A 25,619-nucleotide genomic window follows, 5' to 3' on the forward strand; every position below is an offset into this window, starting at 1 on the left:
CATCATGTCATCCCAATTTGTGAATTATGATATATTTTGAAACAATACCCTTCTTTCTCTTATTGCACTGCAACTGACTTGTCTTGTGTGGCCTTGTTGAATAAGTGTTAACACAATTATATTCTTGATGACAAACCTAGGTAATAGCTGCAAGGCAAAAGATTCAGTTGGCTGTAATACAACCATCCAATTCCTAGCTGACCAATATCCACAATTTAAAGACTGTATCTGCACCAAAGATGGTTATTGTAGCACCAAACTGTTGCTGGAGAAACAATGTACCATTACAAAAGGTAACTATTGTACCTGATGCCCCAATGACAGAAAATAATGGAAAGGGAATTTTAACTATGTTTGAAGATAGAATATAATCTCTCATCATAAGGAGGTCTGTTATAGTTTCTGATTCTTGTAAGTGTATCTCAAACCTAAAAAACCCCCAACAGACTTTTTAATGTTATTTTTCCTTTTCTAAAATACAGGAGACCCTCAGAGTTACTAACAGCAGAGTTATGAACTTACTAGGGCCGGTTTTAGGGCTGGTTTTGTTCAATATCTTTATTAATGACCTGGATGAGGAGATGGATTGCACTCTCAGCAAATTTTCAGATGACACTAAGCTAGGGGGAAAGGTAGATATGTTGGAGGGTGGGGATAGGGTCCAAAGTGATATAGACAAATTAGAGCATTAGGACAAAAGAAATCTGATAAAGTTCAGCAAGGACAAGTGCATTTGGGACAAAAGAATCCCAAACAATGTTACAGGCTGGGGACTAGCTAGCCAGGTAGCAGTTCAACAGAAAAGTACCTGAGGATTACAGTGGATAAGAAGCTGGATATGAGACAAAAGTGTGCCCTTGTAGCCAAGAAGGCTAATGGCATATTAGGGTGCATTAGGTGGAGCATTACCAGTAGATCTAGAGAAGTGATTATTGCCCTTTATTTGGCACAGGTGAGACCATATCTACAGTATTGCATTCAATTCTGGGCCCCCCACTATAGAAAGGATGTGGACTCATTGGAGAGGGTCCAGTGAAGGGCAATAAAAATGATTAGGGGCCTGGAGCACATGATCTACAAGGAGAGGCAGAGGGATTTGGGCTTATTTAGTCTGCAGAAGAGAAGAGTGAGGGGGGATCTGATAGCAGCCTTCAACTTCCTCAAGAGAGGTTCCAAAGAGGACGGAGAGAGGCTGTTCTCAGTAGTGATGGATGGCAGAAGAAGGAACAATGGTCTCAAGTTACAGTGGGGGAGGTGTATGTTGTATATTAGGAAAAACTATTTCACTAGGAGGGTGGTGAAGCACTGGAATGGGTTACCTAGGAAGGTGGTGGAATGTCCATCCCTAGAGGTTTTTAAGTCTCAGCTTGACAAAGTCCTGGCTGGGATGATTTAGTTGGAATTGGTCCTGCCTAGAGCAGGGGGCTGGACTCGATGACCTCCTGAGGTGTCTTCTAGCCCTAGGATTCTATGATTCTATGACTAATCAATCACCCTTCCCGCTTGGAACTGGAAGTACACAATCAAGCAGCAGCAGAGACAGAAGAAAAAAAGCAAATAGAGTAGAGTGCTGTGTTAAGTGTAAAATACGGAAAGTAGCATTTTTCTTCAGCATAGTAAAGCTGCAAAGCTGTATAAAGTCATATTCAGTGGTCAATTTTGAAAGTGCAACCATAATGTTTTGTTCAGAGTTAGAACAAAATATATTTTCTGTGCAAGTCTCAGAGGGGCAGCCATGTTAGTCTGTATCTGTTATCTTTTCTTGAGGTGTTTGTAAACATTGAGGTTCTACTGTATTCACATGCCCAAATATTTATGAAAATTATGTTCAATTGCTTTTTCTAAAATCAATAATACCAAAATCAGGAAATTATAATTTAAAGCTGAAAACTCTTTATTTAACCTGATCTGATAAGCCTAAATATTGTAGCGCATATAATGGCATATAGAATTTCATATAGATTTTTCAGTGCTTATTGAACTCCCATTGAAGTAAAGGGGCTCAATTCAGCAATCTTTGTTTGGCCTCGTCCTCACTGTGAATTCTTCTGGCAAAAAATATGCTAATGAGGGATTCATTAGCATAAGTCATGACATCATTAGCATATTTTCTGCCATTTCTTTTTGTGCAAGAGGTTTTTGTGCAAAAAGAAGCAGTGTGTGTGTGGGGGGGGGGGGGGGGAGGTTGCACAAAAACCCTGTTTAGCACAAGATCCTTATGTCTCTCTGAGACGGGCATAAGGATCTTGTGCAAAACAGGGTTTTTGCGCAACCCCCCCCCTCCAAACTGCTTCTTTTTGCACAAAAACTCCTTGTGCAAAAAGAAACGGCAAAAATATGCTAATGATGTCACAACTTTTGTTAATGAGCCCCTCATTAGCATATTTTCTGATGGAAGAACTTGTAGTGAAGACATAGCCTTTGAGTATAAGTAAAATTTGGAGACTGACACAAAGAGAAGTCTCCTTGAATAAAGACCACAGGATTTGACACAAGGAATGTCAAATCAAATTAGATAATAAGGTAAATGTTAAGTGTCTGATTTTGCATTCCTTACACAGCATGGCAGGATTGGAAGTCTAAAGTCTGATACTGTGAAACTGATTATTGTTTTGCCTCAGTCAAATGGGAGGATGATTAGACCCTCTTGCTTAATTACTTGGGGCCAAATTACTCTCTGGTGCAATTTAAATGAAATCAATGGAGTTGCATCTGGGCTGAATTTTGTCCATAGACCATACTTGTATCATGATATGGGCAGTAATTTCAGTGAGAGCTCTGTGTATATAATCTCATGTCCATTTATGTGCTAAAATAGAGCACAGGTTACAGTTTACAGACTTTTAGGAACATAGTACACATTAAGAAGATTTAGTAATCTGCAAGAACCTGAAATCATTATGTAATTACATGCTATTTAGCAACTTCCTTAGGCATCATCTGCCATAATCAGTGTTGTATAATTCAGTTTATTGTACTGATTCTTAGGTGAATTAACTTTGTCCACAAATTTGTTTAGATATAACTTTACAAGAATATATAGGGTTCAACCTTACATATGGATTTCCCAACATATGTCTTTGTCAAAATCTATCTGTACAGGGCATTTGGAGCCTTCACTAAGCCCAGATAACCAATTAAGCTTCATGTCACACTCAAAACCCAAAAGTATACAACGCATTGGGGAATCCGAAAATGACTGCAGTATTGCAAAACAAAGCTGTCGAGAAGATCACAACTGCTTTATGAAGTATAAGAACTTCCAAAGGGTATGCAGAGCAGAGGTGGCAAAATGCAGTCTCCAGATGGTCGGGCAACAATGTTTGTCAGCATGGAAGGAACTGAGAAAAACAGTGCTGGGGAACTGCAAGTGTTCAGAACCAGTTCAAAAAAGATGTGCTAAAATATGGAATAGTATCTTTAATAATACTTGTTTACAGTATGCACAGGAGACTCCAGCTTCTGCCACTAGAAAAGAAGACTATGATCATGAAAGAAATCAGGGCATTCATCCAGGTTAGTGATATTCAGAAATATCTTTACAAGAAAAAAATGTTTTATTACAACACAAAAGCTGTGCTAAACTGTGCCCTTATATACTAATTTAAATCCAGTATGATAACATTTGTGGGACTGTTTGTATATTTTTATTACTTATTTGCAGCTGAAGTGGGGGGGGGGGGTAGGAGAATTCTAGGAAGCTGATTAAATGTATGTGAATAATTTAAACATCTTATCAAGTGGCAAGTGAAATCATAATTTGAATGAAAGAAATAATTTCCTAATGTGTGTTTGTATGGCATGTAGAACAAAACAATTCAGGTCCTGACTGCTACTACAATAGATAAGGAAATAATTAATTTTTTGGCTGGGAGTCTGGACCAAAAGTAAGAAAAATATTTACTTCGGTTCAATCTGGAAAGAGAAAGTAAAAAAAGTTATTTCAGAAACATGTCTGCATATTTCCAAAACAAAATTTGCTCTCCTGTCCAATCTTGGCTGAATGAAATTTACATTTTTGCAGTGGAACTGATGAAAAAGTCAATTCTGCTCGGTGGATGCTGGATTCCCAGGGTCTGTAGTTCCAAGGCAATCCCCTGAGTGTGGACTGCTCTGAGAGTCAGGGTTCCCAGTGCTTCCAGGCTCCCAGCTATAGAAAAGGGCTCCTGGAAGCACTGGCATGGGGAAGCTGCCCCAGAGCCATGGACCCTTCTGTCACTTGGATCCTTAGCCCTGGGACTGTCCACCTGGCAGAGCTGGCTCTGATGTCATAGAATCAATCAAGCCCAAGACACTGAGGGCTATGGGGGTTGGCAAGCTCCCTGTTGTGGAACTATACTGCAGTGAGAGTTTCACCACATCTGCAACAGAGTCAATGAAACAATTTCTGTCCAGAGAATCAACATTTACTGATGAACCAGTAACTACTGTCCCTCACTGCTACTACTAAATATTAATAACAACAATTAATAATAATTGGTAGAGTTTTACATAGAAATGAATGCACTGTTAATGGTCAATATTTTTAAACGGTGTATCTATTCATAAATTTAAGCTATCATAATTATATTTAATCAGAAGAGACCTGATTAACAGAGGTGCTGAGCATCCAAGAGTTCTCACTGAGATCCCAAACTTTTAGGCCTCATATTCAGAGAGGAGGGTGATGTTGTCAAAAGCAATAAAGAAAGATCCTGTGCAACGTGTGCTTTAATATCTCTAAATAAATATAACAAAGCTTTTATAGTTTGTAAACAAATTGATGAGCCTATTTGACAAAACTAATTTATCTTTTCTCTTTATTTTTATTTAAAGGCTATGCTAGCAATACAGCCAATAAAGTTTTACATTAAAGCTCACAACCAAGTTGACACCATAATATATCAATGTTATATATATATTCTCTGTATGTATTTTTTCTTCTTCTAGATAATATTAACATGGAAACTAAATTACAATGGAACTTATCTGCTCTTTCCAAACTCGGTAAATTTGAATTTATTTTATTAATGTATAAATCATGTTTATGGTTTTTGTTTCCATTGGTGGTAGTGGGCAATGGAGCTGCAAATATATTAAATAATAATATTTAACAAACATACTTAAAATAAGAGATTTAATGAGAACCCCAAAGATTTTGAGATAGATTTCTGTTCAGTTAAGAATGCAGAAGTTCACAATAAAAAAAATCCTGATCCCATTTAAGCCAGGGGCAATTCTTCTCATTTTGTCCCATACAAAATTGTAAAAAATGAGCTGAACATTTCAAAACATAAAAGGGCTAGCTTCAAATCTGAGTTTAAGAATAGATGCAAGTTTCAGCAGCAGAAGGATTGTTCTAATTTTATCTGAATTAGTTTCCACATCCCTTAAATACAATGGTTATAACAAGGTGGATAAGTAATAGTAAAGACAGATAACTCACTCTTATAGATGTAACTATTAAAATGATAGCATTAGGAATTTTTGTAATAAAAATACACTAATAGTATTTATTTATCAACAGTCACAACACTGTGGTATGTCCATATACTTTGAATTGCAAATAAAGATCAAATCCAGGGTGCCCTATATGAGGTGCTGCAAACTCTGAAATAATACTCAGCAGGAGACAGGAGTTTGCATGACTGGACCCTGACTTTGATATTACAATTTATAAACATAATACGCAAAGAGCACTGGGGCTTCACAGATGAATAACTAATCAAATGAAGTAATCAAAAATGAAGAGCTTACTTTCTATGGCAGCAGTTCTAGCTCCATTTAGGTGTACAGCAAAGTGTCCATTAACTTAATGGAGACAGGATTTCACCGGCAGTGTTTCAGATAACAAAAAACATCTTTAAGGCAGAGTTAAGGTTGCCTGGCAGTGTCTCATGCCCTTCCAGAAGGTTGACTTCATCAAAGCTCAAATCTCTGAGAAATAAAGAGATAAGGTCATTCAGGCTTAAATTTCTGAAAAGCAGTTATAGTATGCTCCAAAGCACAAAATGCCATATGTCCCTGAGACTTATTGACATGTTCATTATTCAGCTCTACAAAATAACCTTAACTTTCATGTATCCTGCTTAATAGCAGCGCTATATTATGAAAATAATTATTTTGGTGCCAAATTCTAACCCTGGGGAATTCAACGGCAAAACTTCCCTTGATTGCAAAAGGATGGGTATTTGACCATTAGACTGAAATTTACATTGCTGTAGAGAAACCTTACGAGGTCTTCTAGAGTTCACCTTTTCAACCTTCATATCCCCATAATCATCTCCAACATTTTATTATTAATGAATAGTGAAATAACTTAGAATTATCTTGCACATGGTTGTCTCTACAGCTGGTAGATTAATTTAAGTTCAAAGTATTTACAAATAAAATGGGAAATGGAGGAGGGGAAAATATTGTTCTAATGTGTATCAATTTTTGAACCAGCCCTAATTTTTAGAACATTTTCTTTTTGTTAAGACTTGATCCTACAACAGTTGGTGCAGATGACTCCCAGGGGCTTCAGTGAGAATCCAGAAGCACAAAAAATAGCCACTAGATTTGTCTTTATATTTACCTTTACGTATTCTTTAAAAAAATATTATTCTTTTAGAGTACACAGAGAATGGAACCTGTTTTGATGTAAACAAGGAATGCATTGAAGATGAAATATGCAATAAACAGTTATCTCTGTACCTCAAAGTTTGTTCAGTAACCAGAAAGCAGTGCCACATGGAACAATGCCGAGCAGCCATAAGGTTCTTCTATCAAAATATGCCTTTTAATGTTGCCCAGATGTTGACATTTTGCGACTGTGCACAGCCTGATGAATCCTGTCAGCAGGCCAAAGAACTTCTTCATGGCAAGCCATGTGCAGTCAACATAGTTCCCCCTCCATCTTGTCTAAATGTAATTCACAAGTGTCAAGACAATGAGTTGTGCAGGTTAGTAAAAGAATTATTACTTTATTTAACCTTTGCCTTGTAACATGTGTGTCAATAACAATGAAAAAAGGTGATAAATATAATAACTCTTTATACACATAGGCTACGTCTAGACTGGCATGATTTTCCGCAAATGCTTTTAACGGAAAAGATTTTCCGTTAAAAGCATTTGCGGAAAAGAGCATCTAGATTGGCATGGACACTTTTCCGCAAAAGCACTTTTTGCGGAAAAGCATCCGTGCCAATCTAGATGCAGTTTTGCGCAAAAAAGCCCCGATCACCATTTTCGCCATCGGGGCTTTTTTGCGCAAAACAGTTTTTAGCTGTCTACACTGGCCCTCTTGCGCAAAAACATTTCCGGAAAAGGCTTTTGCCCAAACGGGAACGTCAAAGCATTTGCGCAAGAAGCACTGATTTTGGACAGTAGAACATCAGTGCTTTTGCGCAAAATCAAGCAGCTAGTGTAGACAGCTGGCAAGTTTTTGCACAAAAGCAGCTGCTTTTGCAGAAAAACTTGGCAGTCTAGATACAGTCATACAGATTTTTTTCATTATAGTTATTTGATGATTGCTGGTGTCTGAGAACAAGAATGCCTGCCGAGAAATCTTTTTCTAAACTTTATAAGCAAGAGCAATGGAAAAGTTTGCCATCTTTTAATTTCCCAATTAAAATAAATTCCTGGATATCTGGGCACTCTATATAATGGACTCTCAAAACATCACTATGACAGGAGGTTTAGATCTCAGATCATTCTACTACTGATAATATAGGGAGTATGACACACTACGAGCAGTTTTGATTCTGGCCAGGAAAGGAAAGTGCAAAACATATAAATTAGTCAGTTTGCTACAATATTTAGGTAGATTGTTTTCACTTTTTACCCTAATAAGGAATATTTAATATATTCTTTGTCACATGGCACAGACTTAAGCCATTTCTGAAAACAAGGATCTGTTCTGAAAAGTGACTGTAAAAATGTCACTGTAGGTTCAATTCCTTATGATTCCTAAAGACTTCCATATTAGCTGCATTCATTTTACAAGTAAATTAGCAGGATTCTTTTCAATCATGAGCCTTGAAAACTCAGTCTGAGATTTATATGTCTTGTCTATCATCACCCATAACAAATTTTCAATAGACAAATTATGGAAAATTATCCGGGATTTTCAATCCCACTCACTTCAGATTTTGTCCTGGGGAATGGCCATTGCCTTCACATAGGTTGTGCAAAGCATGATGCTGACTGGGCAAAGTTCATTTGGTGAAATTAATTATCCATTAACCCAGTAATCTGACCCTTTGCACCCAATTATTGCAGAAGGAAAACAGTCTAAATAAGAAAGCACTTTCATTTCTTTCTTTTTGTCTTTTTCTCCTTCAAACAGAGTGTATGTGATGATAGTCCTCTATATGTGAGAAAAGCCCAGTCCATCCATAAACAAACACTTGTAGAATGAACCAACTTTTGGATATATTTCCACTTTATTTTACAAAATATCTGAATGAGAAACAGCTGGACTCTTGGCCTGTGCAGACAGTGCCACTTAAATATGATCATTATTTTGTCGGCAACTGGCTTGCTTTAGTTTTCAATTACGTCATTCTAGTACTATTGGACAAGACCTGAAACTCATCTAATAAATTAAACTGTAAATTAACCTCCACTAAAGAGACCCAGGATCACATTCAGCTCTGGTACTAGCAGGTTCTATTCAAATTAACGTAAGTGGAGGTTCCACTTTTTTACGTCAGGTTGAATTGTGTGAGTAGGAGCCTAACTGGAAACCATATTTAGCAGAGACTTGTTGTATTACCCATTATTGTTTGAACATTAATGGTTTGCAAACATTAACAATCAGTAGGCATAGATATCAAAATTACACTATGGATTATATTTAGCTGTTCCTATAAATTATGAACCTGATTGTGCCATTAACACAGAAATGAGACCTACTTTGACAGAAGCCTTTAATTGTATAACATATGTTCTGTGTAATTGGTTCCTACATTGAACCTTATAAGTCTATTCCTTGCCAGACATGCTATTTTAAGAGTCCTGTGACATCAGTGCTTAATTAATATAGTAGTTTTCAGCTATATTTCAATGGATCAATGTGCAGCAAATTCAAGTCTGGTCTAACAACTAATATTTAATACAATAGATATTGATTAGAAAGATATTTATCTGGGGTTTTACAACAGTGTCCTATTAAGAAAATTGCTATGTTTATTGGTAAACATTGGCACATCATGAGCTATATTTATTCTACTCAACCAATATAATAAATAAATTGTCAAATGGGATCATTGAACTCAGAAAGAAGAACCAAGTTAATCCTACTTACTCATTTAATTTGATCACTGCTAACCTTCTAATGTGGATTTATAGTTATTATATCTGTTGGCTGAGTTTTTTTAAATTGGTTTTGTTTTTAGCCTGAAAAATGTTTTACTCTATGGATTAGATAGTCTTTATCTTATAACACTCCAATTCAGTGTTTGTTCCGCCTAGACATATGATTTTACACATCTGCCACATCCATTAGAAATTTACTTGCTTTGGTTTCATTGTGATGTCCAGCCTGATAATTCTGCTTTGCTAAAAGCTGTCTTCTCTGGATGTCTCCTTAGATAATTATTACTTTCAGCACTTATTGTTGGACTCTGAAAAAATCTCTGCTGTTGGTAAATGAATCAACATTTATTTTCTTCAGAAAAATTCATTTCTGAAACCCAGATTCTGCCCTTGGTTACAATTATACAACACCATTGTTGTCAGTGATATCAGACAGGTTTAAGGAAAGCAAAATTTGGATCTATTGATACAGCTCTGTAGCATTATACTTAAAAAAAATTCAGTAGAGATGGGGGGTCTATTGCACCCTACCAGGCCTATTGATACCATGACATCCCTAGGATGGAGTCAGATAACCAGGAGAGCTTTTGTATTTGGAACTGTAGAGAATTTGACAGAAAAGGGATTTCAGGAGACATTAAATCCTGACAAGTGCCTGAATGAGTGACAGATACCTTTTTGAGGAGAGCTTTTCATACCATGAAAACACCCTTTCCTTTTTTCTCCTCTCCTCTTGCTTTCATTCAGAAAGCTACTGCCTTACTAGACCCATCGTCAGCATTCATAGAGAAATTTCTGATTAAAAATGTCTTTTACTAACATATTTCTGGTAATTTTCAAGTTAGCTTCTTTTGTGTTTTGTGTGTGTGTGTGTGTGGGGGGGTGTTGCTCTGCTTCAATTTGTCTTAATAATAATATATCAAAGTTTTACTTGTGTGTTTCCTATGTTTCCTCCAGGAAAAAATATGAAGTTTTTCAATCAACATGCTGGAGACATGTGACAAAAAGATGCTATGATGATAAAACTTGCCTTGAAACTTTAATCGAGGGTGATCTGACTTGCTCTGGAAGTGCTGACTGCAGAGCATCTTATATTGATAACTGGGGCACCATGCTTCGGGTGGAATGTACCTGTAATAATGTTCCACTAACTGAACAGTCTTTATGCAAGCTCTTCTATCATATGCTTCACAGCAAGTCCTGCTTTAGTAAGTGACAGGAGGGAAAATACACTGTAAAATATTGGTTTCACACAACAAAATTAATTAATTGAGTTAGATCACGAGTTCAATAAAATATTTCGTTGTGCCAAATTTATCACCAGTGTAACATTGTTAACATCAGTAAAGTTATATCTGGGATACATTTGTCCAGATGAACTAACTATGCAGAATGGTGCTCTTTGATGTCTGTAAACATTTAAATGTCTGTTCAGAGTAAAATTGTGAACTGAAATTGTTAAACAAAGTCAGCAGAATCACTATGAAGGCAATAATTTCTAATTATGACATTAAATAAGAGAAACACTGTAAAGCATTTTAGCTAGCAGTCACTGGGTATGTTTCTGTATCTGTTTTTCAGTGCTCTGGTAGATTACCTTTTCTCCTTCTGATGGTTCATCAGATTTAAAAAAAAATCGTGAAAATACTAAGGATAGCGTTAGATTGGCTAGAAGTGCATTTCTCAAAACATTTACTTAAGAGGAACCTAGATGAGGATTTTAAGTGTAGTTCGAGTAGCCTTTGAAACAGTAATGAATTCCACAGAAAGTTTCTATGGTATTTTATCTATCATTATCCATCTTCAAATAGTTTCTCAACAAAAATGAAAGAAGAGTCCAAAATGTCATGTCTTTTTGAGTCAGGATCTTCAAAGACTTCCTTCTTCTTTCATTTCTGAGCACAGGTTTAGGAACATACGAATGGTCATACTGGGTCAGACCAAAAGTCCATCCAGACCAGTAGCCTGACTTCTAATAGTAGCCAGTGCCAGATGTTTCAGATGGGATAAACAGAAATGGAAAATTATCAAAGTATCCATCCTCTCTTGCCCACTCTCAGCTTCTAGCACTCCAAACATGGACAAAAAGACCTTATACAATAAAATATGTATAATATGCTTAATGAGAAGTAATGACTCAGGTCAGGGAGTGGGGTGAGAAAGGAGGCAACTGCCTTTCTGGGGGCACAGAGCCAGTCCTCCCTGTCTTGCCCAGGGGCCCTGCTCTTATTCATTTTGAACTGAAGAAGCTTCTTTTTTATTTAAAAAAATGATAATGAAAAAAAAAAAAATACAAACCTGACAAGTTGGATACAAAATTTCATTTAACTGTTGGCTGATATTGAGTTATATCAGCAGGGACGCTAATGCTGAAAACTATAAAACTTTTGTTTTTAATTTTTATTCATATGACTTACAGGCTACTTAACAAAATAAAAGTGCAAAAACACTGCCTGAGGCTTACACTTTCAATGCTGAGTTTCAGGATTTAGCAAGATTTTATAGTATGTTATATACCTCCTGGAAAAGAAGTGCTGATAAGTCTGCCAAATTCATAATTATAGCTGTGGTCCTGAAAATAACAATAAAATAAATACAATAATAAAATAATAATAAGAAGAAGAAGAATATGTTTTGTGATAGTACCCAAAGGCTCCAGGCAATAATTGTAGCCACATTGCCCTAGCCACATGCTCACACCCACCAAAACTACAATCTCTGGATCACAATAATAATCAAATAACACCTCATCAGCTTTTGCCATTCCCTGCAGCATTTCCTTAAGGATCAGTATAAAACCTCCATGTAAACTTGATTAACCAAATTGAAAGGACATGAACAGCCACCACTGTGGTGCAATATTATAACAGTATTTTCATATCAGCTAAGCAGAAATGGTTTCTTTGGGATTTGATTATTATTGATTGATACCACGCTTTTTTCTTGTTTCTATACCCCTAGCAGTGGTAGTATTAAATCAGAGAGGAATATTTTTATGACTATATTTACATTGTTAGGCCATGTTAAACTCTCAATGAGGGCATTATAGAGCTATTGATTGCTAATGCTGATATCTGTTCAGGACTTGGTCAGTAGTGAGTTTTAAATAATCTTCATTATTGTTAATTATTTACAATGAGATTAAAAAAAATAAATGTATAGGCGCAACAAACAGAATCTTTGGCTTTAGATTTAGTGAGAATGGAGGAGAATGATAGATTCTATCCTGACCTGATTACTGTAAAAGGGACCTGTACAATGGTCAGGCAGCCCATGCGGTATCCTATTTGTTTATAGACTGTGCGTAGGCATCCACGTTTTCCCAGGGGATCCATCTACAAGATTAAGGTCTCTACCAAACTCAGGATTGGGATTTGGGAGGAAAAGGACAGGGGCTGTACATGACCACAGTCACAGAATACACGTAAGTTAGTGCCAGGAAGGATCAGTATCATGAACTGATCAGAGGAAATATGTATCTCAATGCCAGAATTCAACATTTAGAAAAGTATCATAAATATTTTAACTTTACATTTCTTATTTCCTATTAATTGCATCTGATAAAGATAGTATTCCAGCAGTGCATTTATTTAAATGTTATTTTACTGATTTTCTAGACTTGGACAAAGACACTCTTCCCTATGTCATTCAGACTGTTTGCATTCCTTACAGGAAGATTAACATGGCTCCTCAGCCTGCTTCAGTATTTCCTTTAGAGATGGTTGGTATGTTAGCCCCTGCCTCTGTAAACTGATGCAGCACTGTGCTTGCACTGATACCATTGACTACAATAGATATTTTTTCTGATCAAGTTGTGAGATTATTCCTTCCAAGACTGACAGTTTTGAGCAGGGGCAAGGAGATGGGTTTGGAGAGCAGAATTTCCCCTTGTTAAGCTGGTTAAAATCCACTCCTATTCCTGATCTCCCCTGAGTGTATACTTCCACTTTTCACATGCATAACCCTAAAATTGTTTGTCTTGTTTCTATCCAAATGAAATGGAAGCACCTTGGAGGCAGAAACATTTTCTATTTCTGTTTCCATAAAGCCGCGTACGTCACCTATAATCTTGCTATATATTATAGAAATGACTGTCTGTCCCTCTGTGAGTCTGTTTGTTCAAGAATGCTTTCTAAACACTAAGAACTAGAACCACCAAATTCCATTTACAGCTTCCTCTTAATGTTACTTAAAGCAAGGCTAGAAGTTTGGTTGTACCAGGACAAAGGGATATGGTTGGAATCTGAGTGTTTCTCATTAAACAGAAAAGGAGGGGTCTGATAGCAGGGACAGTTATGCTTCACAATGACTACAGAGGGGCAGTAAGTGCATAGGACAGTTATATTGTAGACTGACCACAGGAGGGTGGCCATGCCTGTAACAGTGTCTGTCTGGAGGGTGGGACTCTGCATGTTGCAGGCCACTGGCCACAGGTAAGTAAGTGTGCCCCCAAGCCCTCAGCCCAAACCACTCTCCCTCTGACCCTCGGCCCCAGTGCCAGACTGGGGCTGATCAGTGCAGCCCCCACCACCGCACTCTCTCACATCTCCCAACCCCCTTCCCTGCGCTCCTCACCCACCTCTGAACCCCCTAAAAATTAGTTACAGACCTGAGCAATGGATATATACAGGGGTGGCCCGTGAGTATAGGCCGACTTGGCTGTTGGCTATGGCGCTGCCTATAACGGGGCGCCCAGGGCCCCCAATGATGATGTCACGCCATCATTGATATCCCCTGCAGGCAGGGGCACCAATTGCGCATTCCACCTGGGGCACCAGCTGCCGCAGCCCACATCAGGCTGCCCCTGGATATATATGATAGTAATCTATAACTGAGATATAAAATAGCAATAATTTATATTTATAGGGACAATTTTATTTAACGTCTGTCTCTTAGGCCAAGTCTACACTAGAAAACTATTTTGAAATTACTAAATTTGCCTTAATAACTCCTGATTTAACAAATTCGAACTAGTGTGTCCACACTCTGGGGAAACCTCGAAATTAATCCGAGACAGGCTCTATTAATGTGGACATGTTACCTTGGACTTACAGCCCCAGGAAGCATGGGGAAGTAATGTGTTTGAATTATTCTGGGAAGTAATTAGTTTGAATTAGAGGTACTGGAGTGTCCATACTACCGTTATTTTGAAATTACTATTTTGGAATTAGAGTTACTCCTGATGAAAAGCAAGAGTACAGAGTTCGAATTACATGGCCCATTATTTCAAACTAACAGGCTTGGTAGTGTGGATGCACTGCTTATAAATTCAAACTTGGGGGGCTTATTTCGAAATAAGGTCCTAGTGTAGACCAGGGCTTATAAACAGTGGCTAATTTTAGTTAGATCATAACTTAAAGTATACTTATATCAAAACATTCTTTCCTGTTTTCAGATCAGATTTCAAGGGGAAAGACAGACCATGAGCTGATACTTACTGATATGCCAGGAGAAAAGCTTCCCATAACACGGTTACATTCTTTATTTAATGGTGAGTTTGGACAAATCACTTCATGAATCATGATTTTCACAGAAATAGTCTTTGAAATGTCATCCGTGAACTAATGTGCAGTATGGTATCAGGAGACCTGAGTTTTATTTTTGGTTCTGGCACTGACTTACTTAGTATTCTTAGTTAAGTCGCCATAGCTATGCCTCAGTTTGCCCATCTATAAAATGGCCCTAACTCAACTACTTTAAATCTTTAAAGATTCATGGATGAAAATAACTGTATTAACTAGGTACTGGTGTTGTCATAGATTCCAGGAGATGTGATAGGCATAAATTAAAGGTTGGATTAAAAAAAACCCTGATTGGGCAGAATAACTAGCCACATTACAGTAGACATTCTTGCAAGTTCTTTTGTCTGAGGATCTGGTCCTATTTTGACATCTGGGAAGCACCATGCACATCTATGAAGCTGTCAGAGGTAGTGATCAAACATCACAGGATATGCTTGTATTTACTTTTATGTAGATCAGTGGTAATGATAAATGACTGCTCCTCTCGATTTTGTGAGATCAGACAACTGTGTTGACTGAAACAAAACAAGAAATTGTATGATTACAAATGAAAACATGTCTGATAGAGTCTAACATAATTACTATATAAATAACACAAACACCTATAGAGTTCTGGGGAGACAAGAACCCTGCTCCTTCTCATGATTTAAACTGCCAGACACCTTTACCACTGTACTTACAAGAAATCATCCCTAGCAAGTATGAACTATTCTGTTTCCCTCTGTGTTACAGCAGCCACAAGACAGCCTATTGAAGTCAATGGGGGTCTTCTGATTTCAATGGGCTTTGTATCAATTATTGAATAGTAACACCTCATTCGTCGCTGTTTCACTGCAGACTGTTATATGACAAGATGATCCAGTCTAGAGGGGAGGAGGGATTTGGTGAATATCTGCTCTATATATTAAGAAATGGACTTTAAAATGTCAAGGTTCCTCTTAAAACTTTGGTTATTAAAATACTTATATGAAAATAAACAAAAAAAAAGGTAAAAAAGTCTAGAAAATATGGCCTAAAGGGAAGACTGAAATAACTAGGTTTGTTTAAGTTGGAAGAGAGAAGACCAAGAGGGGACATAATAGCAGCTTTCAAGTATCTAAAATGGTTTTACAAGGAGGAGGGGAAAAATTATTCTCCTTGGGTACATCTACACTTGCTCCCTAGTTCGAGCGAGGTATACAAATGTAGCCGACTGAAATTGCTAATGAAATGGGGTTTTAAATATCTCGCACTTCATTAGCATAATCTCACCCGCACGTTATTCCATTCAACAGCTGATTCGAACCAGGAAGTGTGCTCCGGTACGCATTAGTTCCAATCAAATCTATCAAAGGAGTAATGTTAATTTGACCCAAGGGGTTTGATTCAAATTAGCACTTTGTCAGAGTGCACTTCCTGGTTCGAATCAGCTGTTGAGCGGAATAACGAGTGGGCGAGATTATTGCTAATGAAACACAGGATATTTAAATCCCCGCTTCATTAGCAATTTTGGTCAGCTACATTTGCATCCCTTGCTAGAACTAGGGAGCAAGTGTAGACGTACCCCTTAAGCTATGATGACAGCACAAGAAGCAATGGGCTTAAATTGCAAACCAGGGAGGTTTAGACTGGACTTTAGGAAAAACTTCCTAACTGTCAGGGTGATTAAGCACTAGAACAGTGGTCTCCAACCTTTTTAACCACAAGATCACGTGTTCAATGTAAGATCTACTTCAAAGCCTTGTCCCATTTCCTTCCAACCTCTTCTCCAAGGCCTCAGCCTGCTCACTCCATCCCCTTTCATCCCCCATCCTCACTCACATTCACCTGGCTGGGGTAGGAGGTTGGGGTACAGTCTCTGGTCTTGGGCCAAGGGGTACAGAATGTGGGAGGAGCTCCAGGCTTAGCCCAGGGTGGGTGATTGGGGTCCAGGAAGGGTTTCAGGGTGCAAGCTCTGGGAAGGAGTTTGGGTACAGGGAGACTCATGTCTGGGGCAGGAGGTTGGGTGTAGGAGGAGGATCAGGGCTGGGACAGGGGTTCAGGAAGCAGGCTCTGGCTGGGCACCGTTTAACTGAGATGGCGTTTGGGTGTTGGAACAGTGGGGTTAAGGTAGGCTTACTCCTGCCCTGGTCCTGCACCACTCCTGAAAGCAGCTGGCATTTACAGCAATGGCTCCATGGCACCATGTGCTGCCTCTCATTTACAGGCTCTGAGCCCACAGTTTCTACTGGCCACAGTTCCCCATTACTGATCAATGGGAGCTGCAGGCGAGTGTCTGCAGGCAAGGACACCCTGTAGAGACCCCCTCACTCTGCCTCTCTCAGGGGCTGCAGGGACATGCCAGCCACTTCCAGGAGCAGCAGTTACCATGGGGATAATAACTCCTGCCACGATAGGTTAGGCATTTTAGAATTCAATACTCAAAGAATTAAATGTAAACATAAGAGAGAAATGAAAATTATGAAATGCACAGACTAGTCAAAATCCAAAATAACCCACTTTGCAAGCAGCAAAAGGAGTAACAACAACCCCCCACATATGTGTTGGGTCAGGTGATGAGAGTGAAGGACAGTGTGTGTTTGTGAGAATGGTAGAGATACACACAGGGTGTGAGAGTGACAGAGATTTGCATTGCCAAGCTCCCTCCATCCCCTTCTCTCTGGCCGTGTCCAGACTCAGGGGTTTTTTCGGGAAAAGTAGCCTTTTCCCGAAAAAACTTCCCCTGCGTCCAGACTCAAGCCGCGTTCTTTCGAAATTATTTCGAAAGAACGCGGCTTTTCTTTCGATGGCGGTAAACCTCATTTCACGAGGAAGAACACCTTCTTTCGAAAGTTCCTCTTTTGAAAGAAGGCATTCTTCAATGTAAAGAGGCCGTCTTCGAAAGAGAGCATCCAGACTCGCTGGGTGCTCTCTTTCGAAAAAGCGGATTTCTCTTTCGAAAGATCCGCCTGCAGTCTAGACGCTCTCTTTCGAAAGAGGCTCTTTCGAAAGTATCTTTCGAAAGAGCCTCTTTCGAAAGAAGCCTGCAGTCTAGACATAGCCTCTGTGTGGAGAGAGGGTACAGAAGTGTGGGGCAAAGGGGAATGCTGACATCAGCACCCTCCTTCTTCTTCCTTCCACACTCTGCATGGCAAGCAGGAGGCTCCTAGTGGGGTGGATCCAAGGCTGAGGGCTGGAGCCTCATGACAATGAGTGGAGGGGCAACTGAAGTGCCAGAGCTTGATAGCTTCCCGGCCAAACCAGTCAGGATCACCTGTCAGAGGCTCCAAGATCTACTGGTTGGTGACCACTGTACTAGAATAAATTGCCTAGGGAGGGTGCAGTCTCCATCACTGGAGATACTTAAGAGCAGGCTAGACAAGCATCTGTCAGGGATGGTCTACATCATTGTTTCTCAATCAGTGGTATAAGTACCCTTGGGGTACTCGAGGGAAATCTGGGGGGGTACATCAACACAACTGAAAATTTGGAGAAAACCGAATTTTTGTTGTAAGTTTTACAGAGCTTTATTATTTTTGTACTTTTTACACCCCAAAATTTCATCACCTGCCCATCTATGTTTCAGTTGTTTAAACAAAGGTGTTGCAATGGTAGAAAAAAATTGTGTGTCTGAAGACTGTAGGTACTCGGGATACTTATGATTTTTTTTTAAAAGGGGTACTTTATTAAAAAAGGTTGAGAAACACTGGTCCTACCATGAGAGCTGATGACCTCTCAAGGTCCCTTCCAGTTGTATGATTCTATTTTGTCAGAAGTTATTCTGTTTAATTCTAGGAACATTTTTCTTTTAATCTTATCCCCTTAAAGAAGTGAAAGATGAAGTGATAACATTCCTCAGGTGCTTCCTAATAGTATCAATACATCCAGTGACAATCAGATAAACAGCTTTGTTATAGGGCTTGATAAATTAATATAGTTTGGCTTCCTTTGAATAGGGCCCAGAATGGGATAGAGCTGGGTGACCCGAGTTGTGCTCACCTGCCTTGGCAACTCTGCCTCTGCAGACTGAGCGAGAATAGCAGAAGATGCAGCAGGAGTGCCCAGGCAAGAGCAGGCAAGTGTCCACAGCCATGTTATTGACCAAAGGTACATTTACACAACAAAAAACCAACCATGGCCCTAAGTCTCATGGTATGGTTACAATGCTATAGAAGTCTCAGGGTCTAGGTCAATTTATATGGGTTTATGGGGTTGAGGCTGCAGGGCTAAAATTTTATCCCAGATTCTGAGACTATCCCCTCTCTGGATTCCTTGCCCCAGCTTCAGCCTAAGCCTGAACGCCTACATTGCAATTTTTAGTCACGCAGCCTGAGTCTCTTAAACCTGAGTCAGCTGACCTGGGACAGCCAAGCTGTGATGAACGTCTTTTATTGAAGTTTAGATGTTCCTCAGAGCCTGCGTCAACTGATTCGGACTCACACTGACTGGCTAAAGATAAGCAGTAGGTGGGTTGGGCTCAGCCTGTGGATTCTGAGACCCTCCCCTTTTGCCAGGTTTCAGAGTCTGGACTCCATCCCAAGAAGGCACATGTACGTCTCTCTTTCTAGCCCCATAGCGTGAGCCTATATCAAGTTATATTATAGATATTGGGTGACATCATTGCCCCACTGAAGTTAATGGGAGTTTAATGGAGCCAAGATTTCACTCATTGTATATGAAATTTAAAATATTAATGTGTAAAGATAAAACTTTAATTCGTTCAATACAGAGCTTTGCATGCAAAGATGTTTTGTAAAAAGGGGAAATTATGATTGCAGAACAGTGGTCTATTTCTTTGGGAAAGAATAAATACTGTGCTTGACAAATTAATATTATTTTGCTATTACTGCGTAGCAGCATCAGTTGTTTCCTAATGTGTAGTTCGGCAGATGAACAAGCAATTGCTGTGGTTTATAAGTGGAGCTGATGTGGGAACTGAGATGAGTTCAGTTTCACTGACTTTGATTTGTAAATTATAAAACATTGTAAACTTCATTCTTTATAAATGTGGGAGAGGAAAACCCTTTGACAACTTGCTGTGAGAAACCCTCATAAACATTAATCTGGCCAATGAATATTTAAGATCATCCTGTCATGTACACAATTATGAGCAACTTTACCCACACTAAAAATACCACTGAAGATTGGTTTCATGCTCTGGAAAAAACTCTTCCTTTCCCAAGCTCTCTCTGCAGTCAGACGTCTTCTTACATCTATATACAACCAACTCTAACTGCACTTCGTATGTAGTCTATGTACTGCCTCTATTCTCTCCCACACTATAAACAGAGAGGGTGAAAGGGGATAGCTACGGAGAGTCTGTAGCTTATGCTAAAAGTGACCTGAGAATTACCACATAACCACAATAAGGCCATGTCTACACTAGGAAACTATTTCAAAATTAGTAAATTTGACTTAATAACTCTTGATTTAACAAATTTGAATTAGTATGTCTACACTACAGAGAAATCTTGAAATTAGTCCAAAGAAGGCACCATTAATGTGGACATGCTACCTCAGGCTTAGAAGCCCCAGAAATACTGGGGAGTAATTAATTTGAATTACTCTGGGGAGTAATTATTTTGAAATAACAGCATTGGAGCATCCACACTACTGTATTTGAAATAACTATTTTGGAATTAGTGTTACTCCTGATGAAAAGCATAAGTACAGAGTTCAAATTATGCAGCTTTATAAAAAAAAATAATGGGCTTGGTAGTGTGGGGACTCCACTTATAAATTCAACCTTGGGGAGAGGGGTAGTTCAAAATAAAGTTCTAGTGTAGACCTGGGCTAAGGGAGCTACAGACTAGACTCTCTTCCACTCCATCAGGCAATTCTGGTTAAAGATACCAACATTTTACAGGACACCAGGCTCATGTCAGTCATGACTCTGCTGCCTTTAATGAGTCTGGAAACGCTCAATCAATATGAAGCTGTGCAAATAATGCATTTTTTGGTTTACAGGCTGTGCTGAAAAAAATCTAAAATTTTTGGCAGTCAAACAAAACCATTTTGACTCACAAATCTGCAACATTTCCTTTTACAATGTTGAAAAGAAATGGTCAGATGTTTCAGAATTTTTTCAACTGAAACAATTCAAACAATTTGACAGGATGTCTGCATTTTTGGCCCAAAAAGGTAATTGAGCGCTAGGTCTATATAGGTACTTACATTATTCCAAACACTGTAATAGCTGAGATCAGAACTGCTAATGCTTTACCCTCTCCTATCCACCATTCCACTATGAAGCTGTAAATGCAGGTTTGCCAATAGCACTAACTGAACATATTTAACCAAATATTTTTGTCAGAATGTTTTATATCTAAATTGAACTATTTCATGAAGCCAGTTAATTTGGATTTCTTTGACAAAACATGAAAATATTTGCTTTGAATGTTTTCATTCAAAATGTCTATGAAAATTTGCATACAGGATTGTTCAGTTCAAAATTTTACTCTGTCATAAAAATTTGGGTGGGCAGTGATTATTAGCCATCTGGAGTTTCTACTTATGATTTTTTCATGAGCTTCACAATATTTGGAACTGACTTTTTCTTACAGGCTCAGTTCACAAAGCCATGCTGAATATGTAAGAATCTCAGCTTCCACTGGAAAAAAAAGCATTTCTAATTCTCAGGCTTGTAGGGACAACCTTGAGTGTAGAGTTTCAGAAAGCAGAAGACAAATAAGGAAAACCCCAAACTGAATAGTTTATTAAAATCTCCTTATTTTTAGGCAATCTTGTAATTTACAGGGTCTGATGTCTTCTCTTTGAATGCATGGGGTTAGCAGTATTGAACATAGACTTTTGAAGACTCGGGCCCTGATCCAATCAAATCTCTTATATACATATTAAGCACACAAGGAGTCACCTTAAATACGTGCCTATGTGATTTGTTGGATAGAGGTGGATGGGAAGGAGAGAATGCCAAAGGCACAGAGCCTGAACTGAGAACACTGCCAGCAGCCCAGGAATTCTTTATACCAATGAGGTTCCTGCTCTGGTGCCTCTGTAACTGTGGTAATATTCCATGAGGAGTGGTTTGGGCTATCTATTAGATAGGTGGGAGGCAGGCCATTTGTGTTTATTAGTAAAATCAACACCTTTAAATCAACCTATAATCAAACAGGCAGTCAGGTGTAATGTGCTCATGGGTGAAACATCACTTAACTAACAGGACGTCAAATTCTGCACGACCATCAACTTCAATCCAGGGTAAATTGTAGCCCTGAATATGTGAAATTCTGTTGGAGTGGATATTTGCCAACTGATTGCAGGGCTGAAGTGAAAACTTTTGCAACAGCAGGAGAAGAAAGCATCCTTATTACTATAATACACTTCCTGTGTAATTTTCTTTTTTCTTTTGTTATTTCTAGGTGAAGCAATCTATATTATTGCATATACATCTTGCATAGCACTCATCCTAGGAATAGCCTTGGTGGCTTTCCTTAAGACCAGGTAATTTGACAGAATCACATATCTTTGATGGTAGGAAATTCATTCTAGAAAAGAGAGTCACTCTCTTCACACTTTGGAGTTTGATGCTTGGAGTTGTGTTTAAAATGAAATTCAATGTAGTTCAGTAATAGTAATAGGATTAACTGGTCCTTCTGGTACCCAGTTGCTGCACCCTGTCAGAGGTAGGAGACTCAGACTGGGAAGCTGTTTTATGCAAGTGCACAGAATGAAAGATGGAGCATGCTGTATCTTACCAAGTGACAAAAAACCCAAGAAATACACATTAACTTTGTCAAGTGCACAATTTTTTGTCAATTAAATACATAAAGTAAAATATGATGTGTTGTATTGGTCCAGACTAAATGGTAAAGTTTGAAGAAGCACAATGTCAGAGGATAGGGATCAGAACAAAAAGTGGCAAGAACTATAGTGGGTGGGTGTTGTGTGAAATTTCATTATTAAATTCAGATAAAGTGATGAAAGAGAAATGTTGTAGAAAGATGCAAAAAGCCATGTCAAAGACATGTGGAATACAATTTCTTTCTTTCATATTTGTGGTTTGCAATGACAGGAGACTATCACTCAGAATATAAATAAAACAGGATTAAACATGGGCACAAACAATATAGAAGAGAGTATAGTAACTGAAGTGAAGGGGTTGATTTTATCCCATAATGTGCACCGCAAATATAAGGGTTGAAATCCTGGTTCCATAGAAGTCAGTAGGAGTTTTGCAAATGATTTCAAAGGAACCAGGTTTCCACCCAAAAGCCATATAACTTCACTATTAATAAATATACACTCTCTGTTTTCAGAACCTGCCGAGCAATATATCAGTCAAGAAATTCCTCACCAGTTCATTCATCTGAGATTCTTATGGTCCATTAACAGTGATAGAGAATCAACAGTGTGGCAAGTTATCAAGACTATTCTTGGTAGCCAGCCTGTTGTATATATGTCGTAAAATGTTATAAAGTCTAGTTTGTTATGGGATTTTTGTGGTTGAGAGTATGGAAGAGTTTTGTATTTATTTACATGTACAAAAACTTTCCCAAATGGAAAAAAGTTAAAACTGCACCCACCTGTGCATGCTCGTTCATTGATACATTACTATCTGTTTGTCATAGGTTTGGACTGTCAGTACATGATTGTAAAAAATTCTTCTTCTTTGTATGATTGATGTAAATGTAGAGCAACAACTATAATTTTACATTTAGATGGCTAGCTGCATCTGGAGTAGCAGAGTGTATTGTGGTGATGCCTCTTTTGTATTTGTGACTCAGGCATTGAGTTGGTTTATATTCCAGGGTCTGTTCTGGGTGACCACAGTTGCACACTGGAGAGTCTTTAATTTTCCATATATGCAGCATGTGCCATGATTTGTGGCACAAATATTAAAGCAGCATGAATTTGGGCTAGCCACATGGCTGTGAGTGGTAAATCTATCCACCACACCCCATCTATATGTATTCTACAGTTCAGAAATCTAGAGAGGGGGAACACTCCTTTAGAAATGTTTAAGAGAGTTTTTTAAACATTTCAGTAAGGATGTTGATAGCCTGGAGAATGTTCAGAGAAGAGCCATGAAATTACTACTGGATTAGTTAATGGGGATTCTGTGACAAGACCAGAATTGTAACTTGACAGAGTTCTGTGACATGACTATTGCTCATTACTAATCATGTCTTACCCCAGGGGTGGGCAAACTGCAGCCAGTGAGCCACAACCCAGTAATCTGGATCTTGAACTCCATTGCTCCACTCCTGCTCTCCCACTGAGGAGCAGGGTCAGGGGCTTGCCCCACTCCACCCATTTGGTGCTTCTGCCAGGGAGCAGGGTCAGGGCCTTCCATTCATGGACCACCGTACTCAGGTGTGGCTGTCAGTCCAAATAGTATGCTCACCCCTTTCTTAAAGTGATGGCCTGAAAGATCTCAATTTAGCTCAACAAAGAGAAGATTAAGGAGTTGCTTGATTGTATCTAAACAGTCACCATGAGCAATTTAATGTAGCACAGAAAGGTGTAACATGATCTATGGTTGGGCATTGAAGTGAGGCAAATTCACACTTGTAATAAGAGACACAATTTTAACAGTGAGAATAATTAACCACTGAAACAATTTACCAAGTGTTGGGGTGAGTTCTTTATCACTGATGATTTTAAGACAAGATTGGATATTTTTTTCTAAAAGACCTGCTCCAGGAATGATTTTGGAGATGTTCTTATGGCTGGTGTTATACAGAATATTGAACTGTTTATTGGTGAATGTTATCGGTACTATTTTTTATATCCGTACACTCAGACACCCTTAGCACTATGAGTGAAAATGTCCAGGTCTTGAGACAGACATTCATCACTAAACTTAAAATTATTTTTTCTATACATAATAATATCAAGATTTTTATGTCTACTCCACTCATAGGAGTCCTGCTTGGGCAAGGGGCTAGCCTCAATGACCTCCCAAGGTCTCTTCTAGACCTAGGAGTCGATGATTCTATGATCTTACCTATCAGTTGTTATAAATCTCCTGTTTCTGGCATGCTTGGAAAACAAGATATCACACGTTAAACCTGTCATTGACTTCAAACTCAATGGAGGCACAGGCCGAGATAATTTGTTTTATAACTGGTAGTAATTTTATTTTTATATGGCAACTCCTTGAAGTTGCTAAGTTAGGTTGAATTAGTTTTCACAAAGATGATTAGTAAGCAGAATATAGATGAAGTATTCAAAGTTGCATGATAAATACAGTTTATCACATCTCTGCAACTTACCACATAAATAAAGCTAACCAATAATTTCTGTTGAAATGCAGCTTTGTTAACGTGGTTTCTGTGAAATTAAATTTTTCTGCAGTTCCTGTGTTTCTATGACACTGCCATGAAATATAGAGTCTATAAACCAGTGATATCCATGTGGTAAATTAATCATATTTACCATGCATTTTGGCTTTCTCCTCTTCCCACTACAGCAATATGCAGTGACAAGTCTAACATCTGGGTTGAAATACTGGCTTCACTATGTTCAATGCAAGTTTTGTGACTGACTTCATTGGGGCCAGAATTTCATTCCTGATATTTTACAACTCATCAGGGCTAGGAATGAGAGTGTTCTACCATTATTAAAAAGTCAGGAATTCTTCCTTTCAAATAGACTTTTGTTTCTGGCCTTGGTGGACTGTGAAATGACTGGCAAAATTATTATGCATGCAAAATCAATTTAAGTAACAAGAGATTTCACTCATTACTAGCCATACATTTTCTCTCTCTTTGAGGCTTGTATGGTTATAATAATTTTATTTTTTGAAATTGAATAAAATCATATTATTAAATCAATAGTAGTACCGATATACAAACACAAATATAAACTGTTGGGAAACCTAGTTAATTTGCTGATTTA

At 38.4% G+C, this 25,619-nt stretch overlaps 1 protein-coding gene across 1 annotated transcript in view; it reads left to right on the forward strand.

Moving 5' to 3' along the window:
* Positions 1-23,709, forward strand: part of GFRAL (GDNF family receptor alpha like) — a 29,832-nt gene extending 6,123 nt beyond the window's left edge. Inside the window, exons 3-10 of the mRNA XM_075923161.1 lie at positions 141-293; positions 3,103-3,516; positions 4,930-4,986; positions 6,593-6,923; positions 10,237-10,487; positions 14,675-14,770; positions 22,139-22,220; positions 23,036-23,709. Coding sequence (XP_075779276.1) covers positions 141-293; positions 3,103-3,516; positions 4,930-4,986; positions 6,593-6,923; positions 10,237-10,487; positions 14,675-14,770; positions 22,139-22,220; positions 23,036-23,108 — 1,457 coding nt within the window. The 3' untranslated portion in view covers positions 23,109-23,709. The remainder of the gene's footprint in view (positions 1-140; positions 294-3,102; positions 3,517-4,929; positions 4,987-6,592; positions 6,924-10,236; positions 10,488-14,674; positions 14,771-22,138; positions 22,221-23,035) is intronic.
* Positions 23,710-25,619: the final 1,910 nt, after the last annotated feature.

Source organism: Pelodiscus sinensis, chromosome 3 (assembly GCF_049634645.1).
Source record: "Pelodiscus sinensis isolate JC-2024 chromosome 3, ASM4963464v1, whole genome shotgun sequence".
Lineage (NCBI taxonomy): Eukaryota > Metazoa > Chordata > Testudines > Trionychidae > Pelodiscus > Pelodiscus sinensis.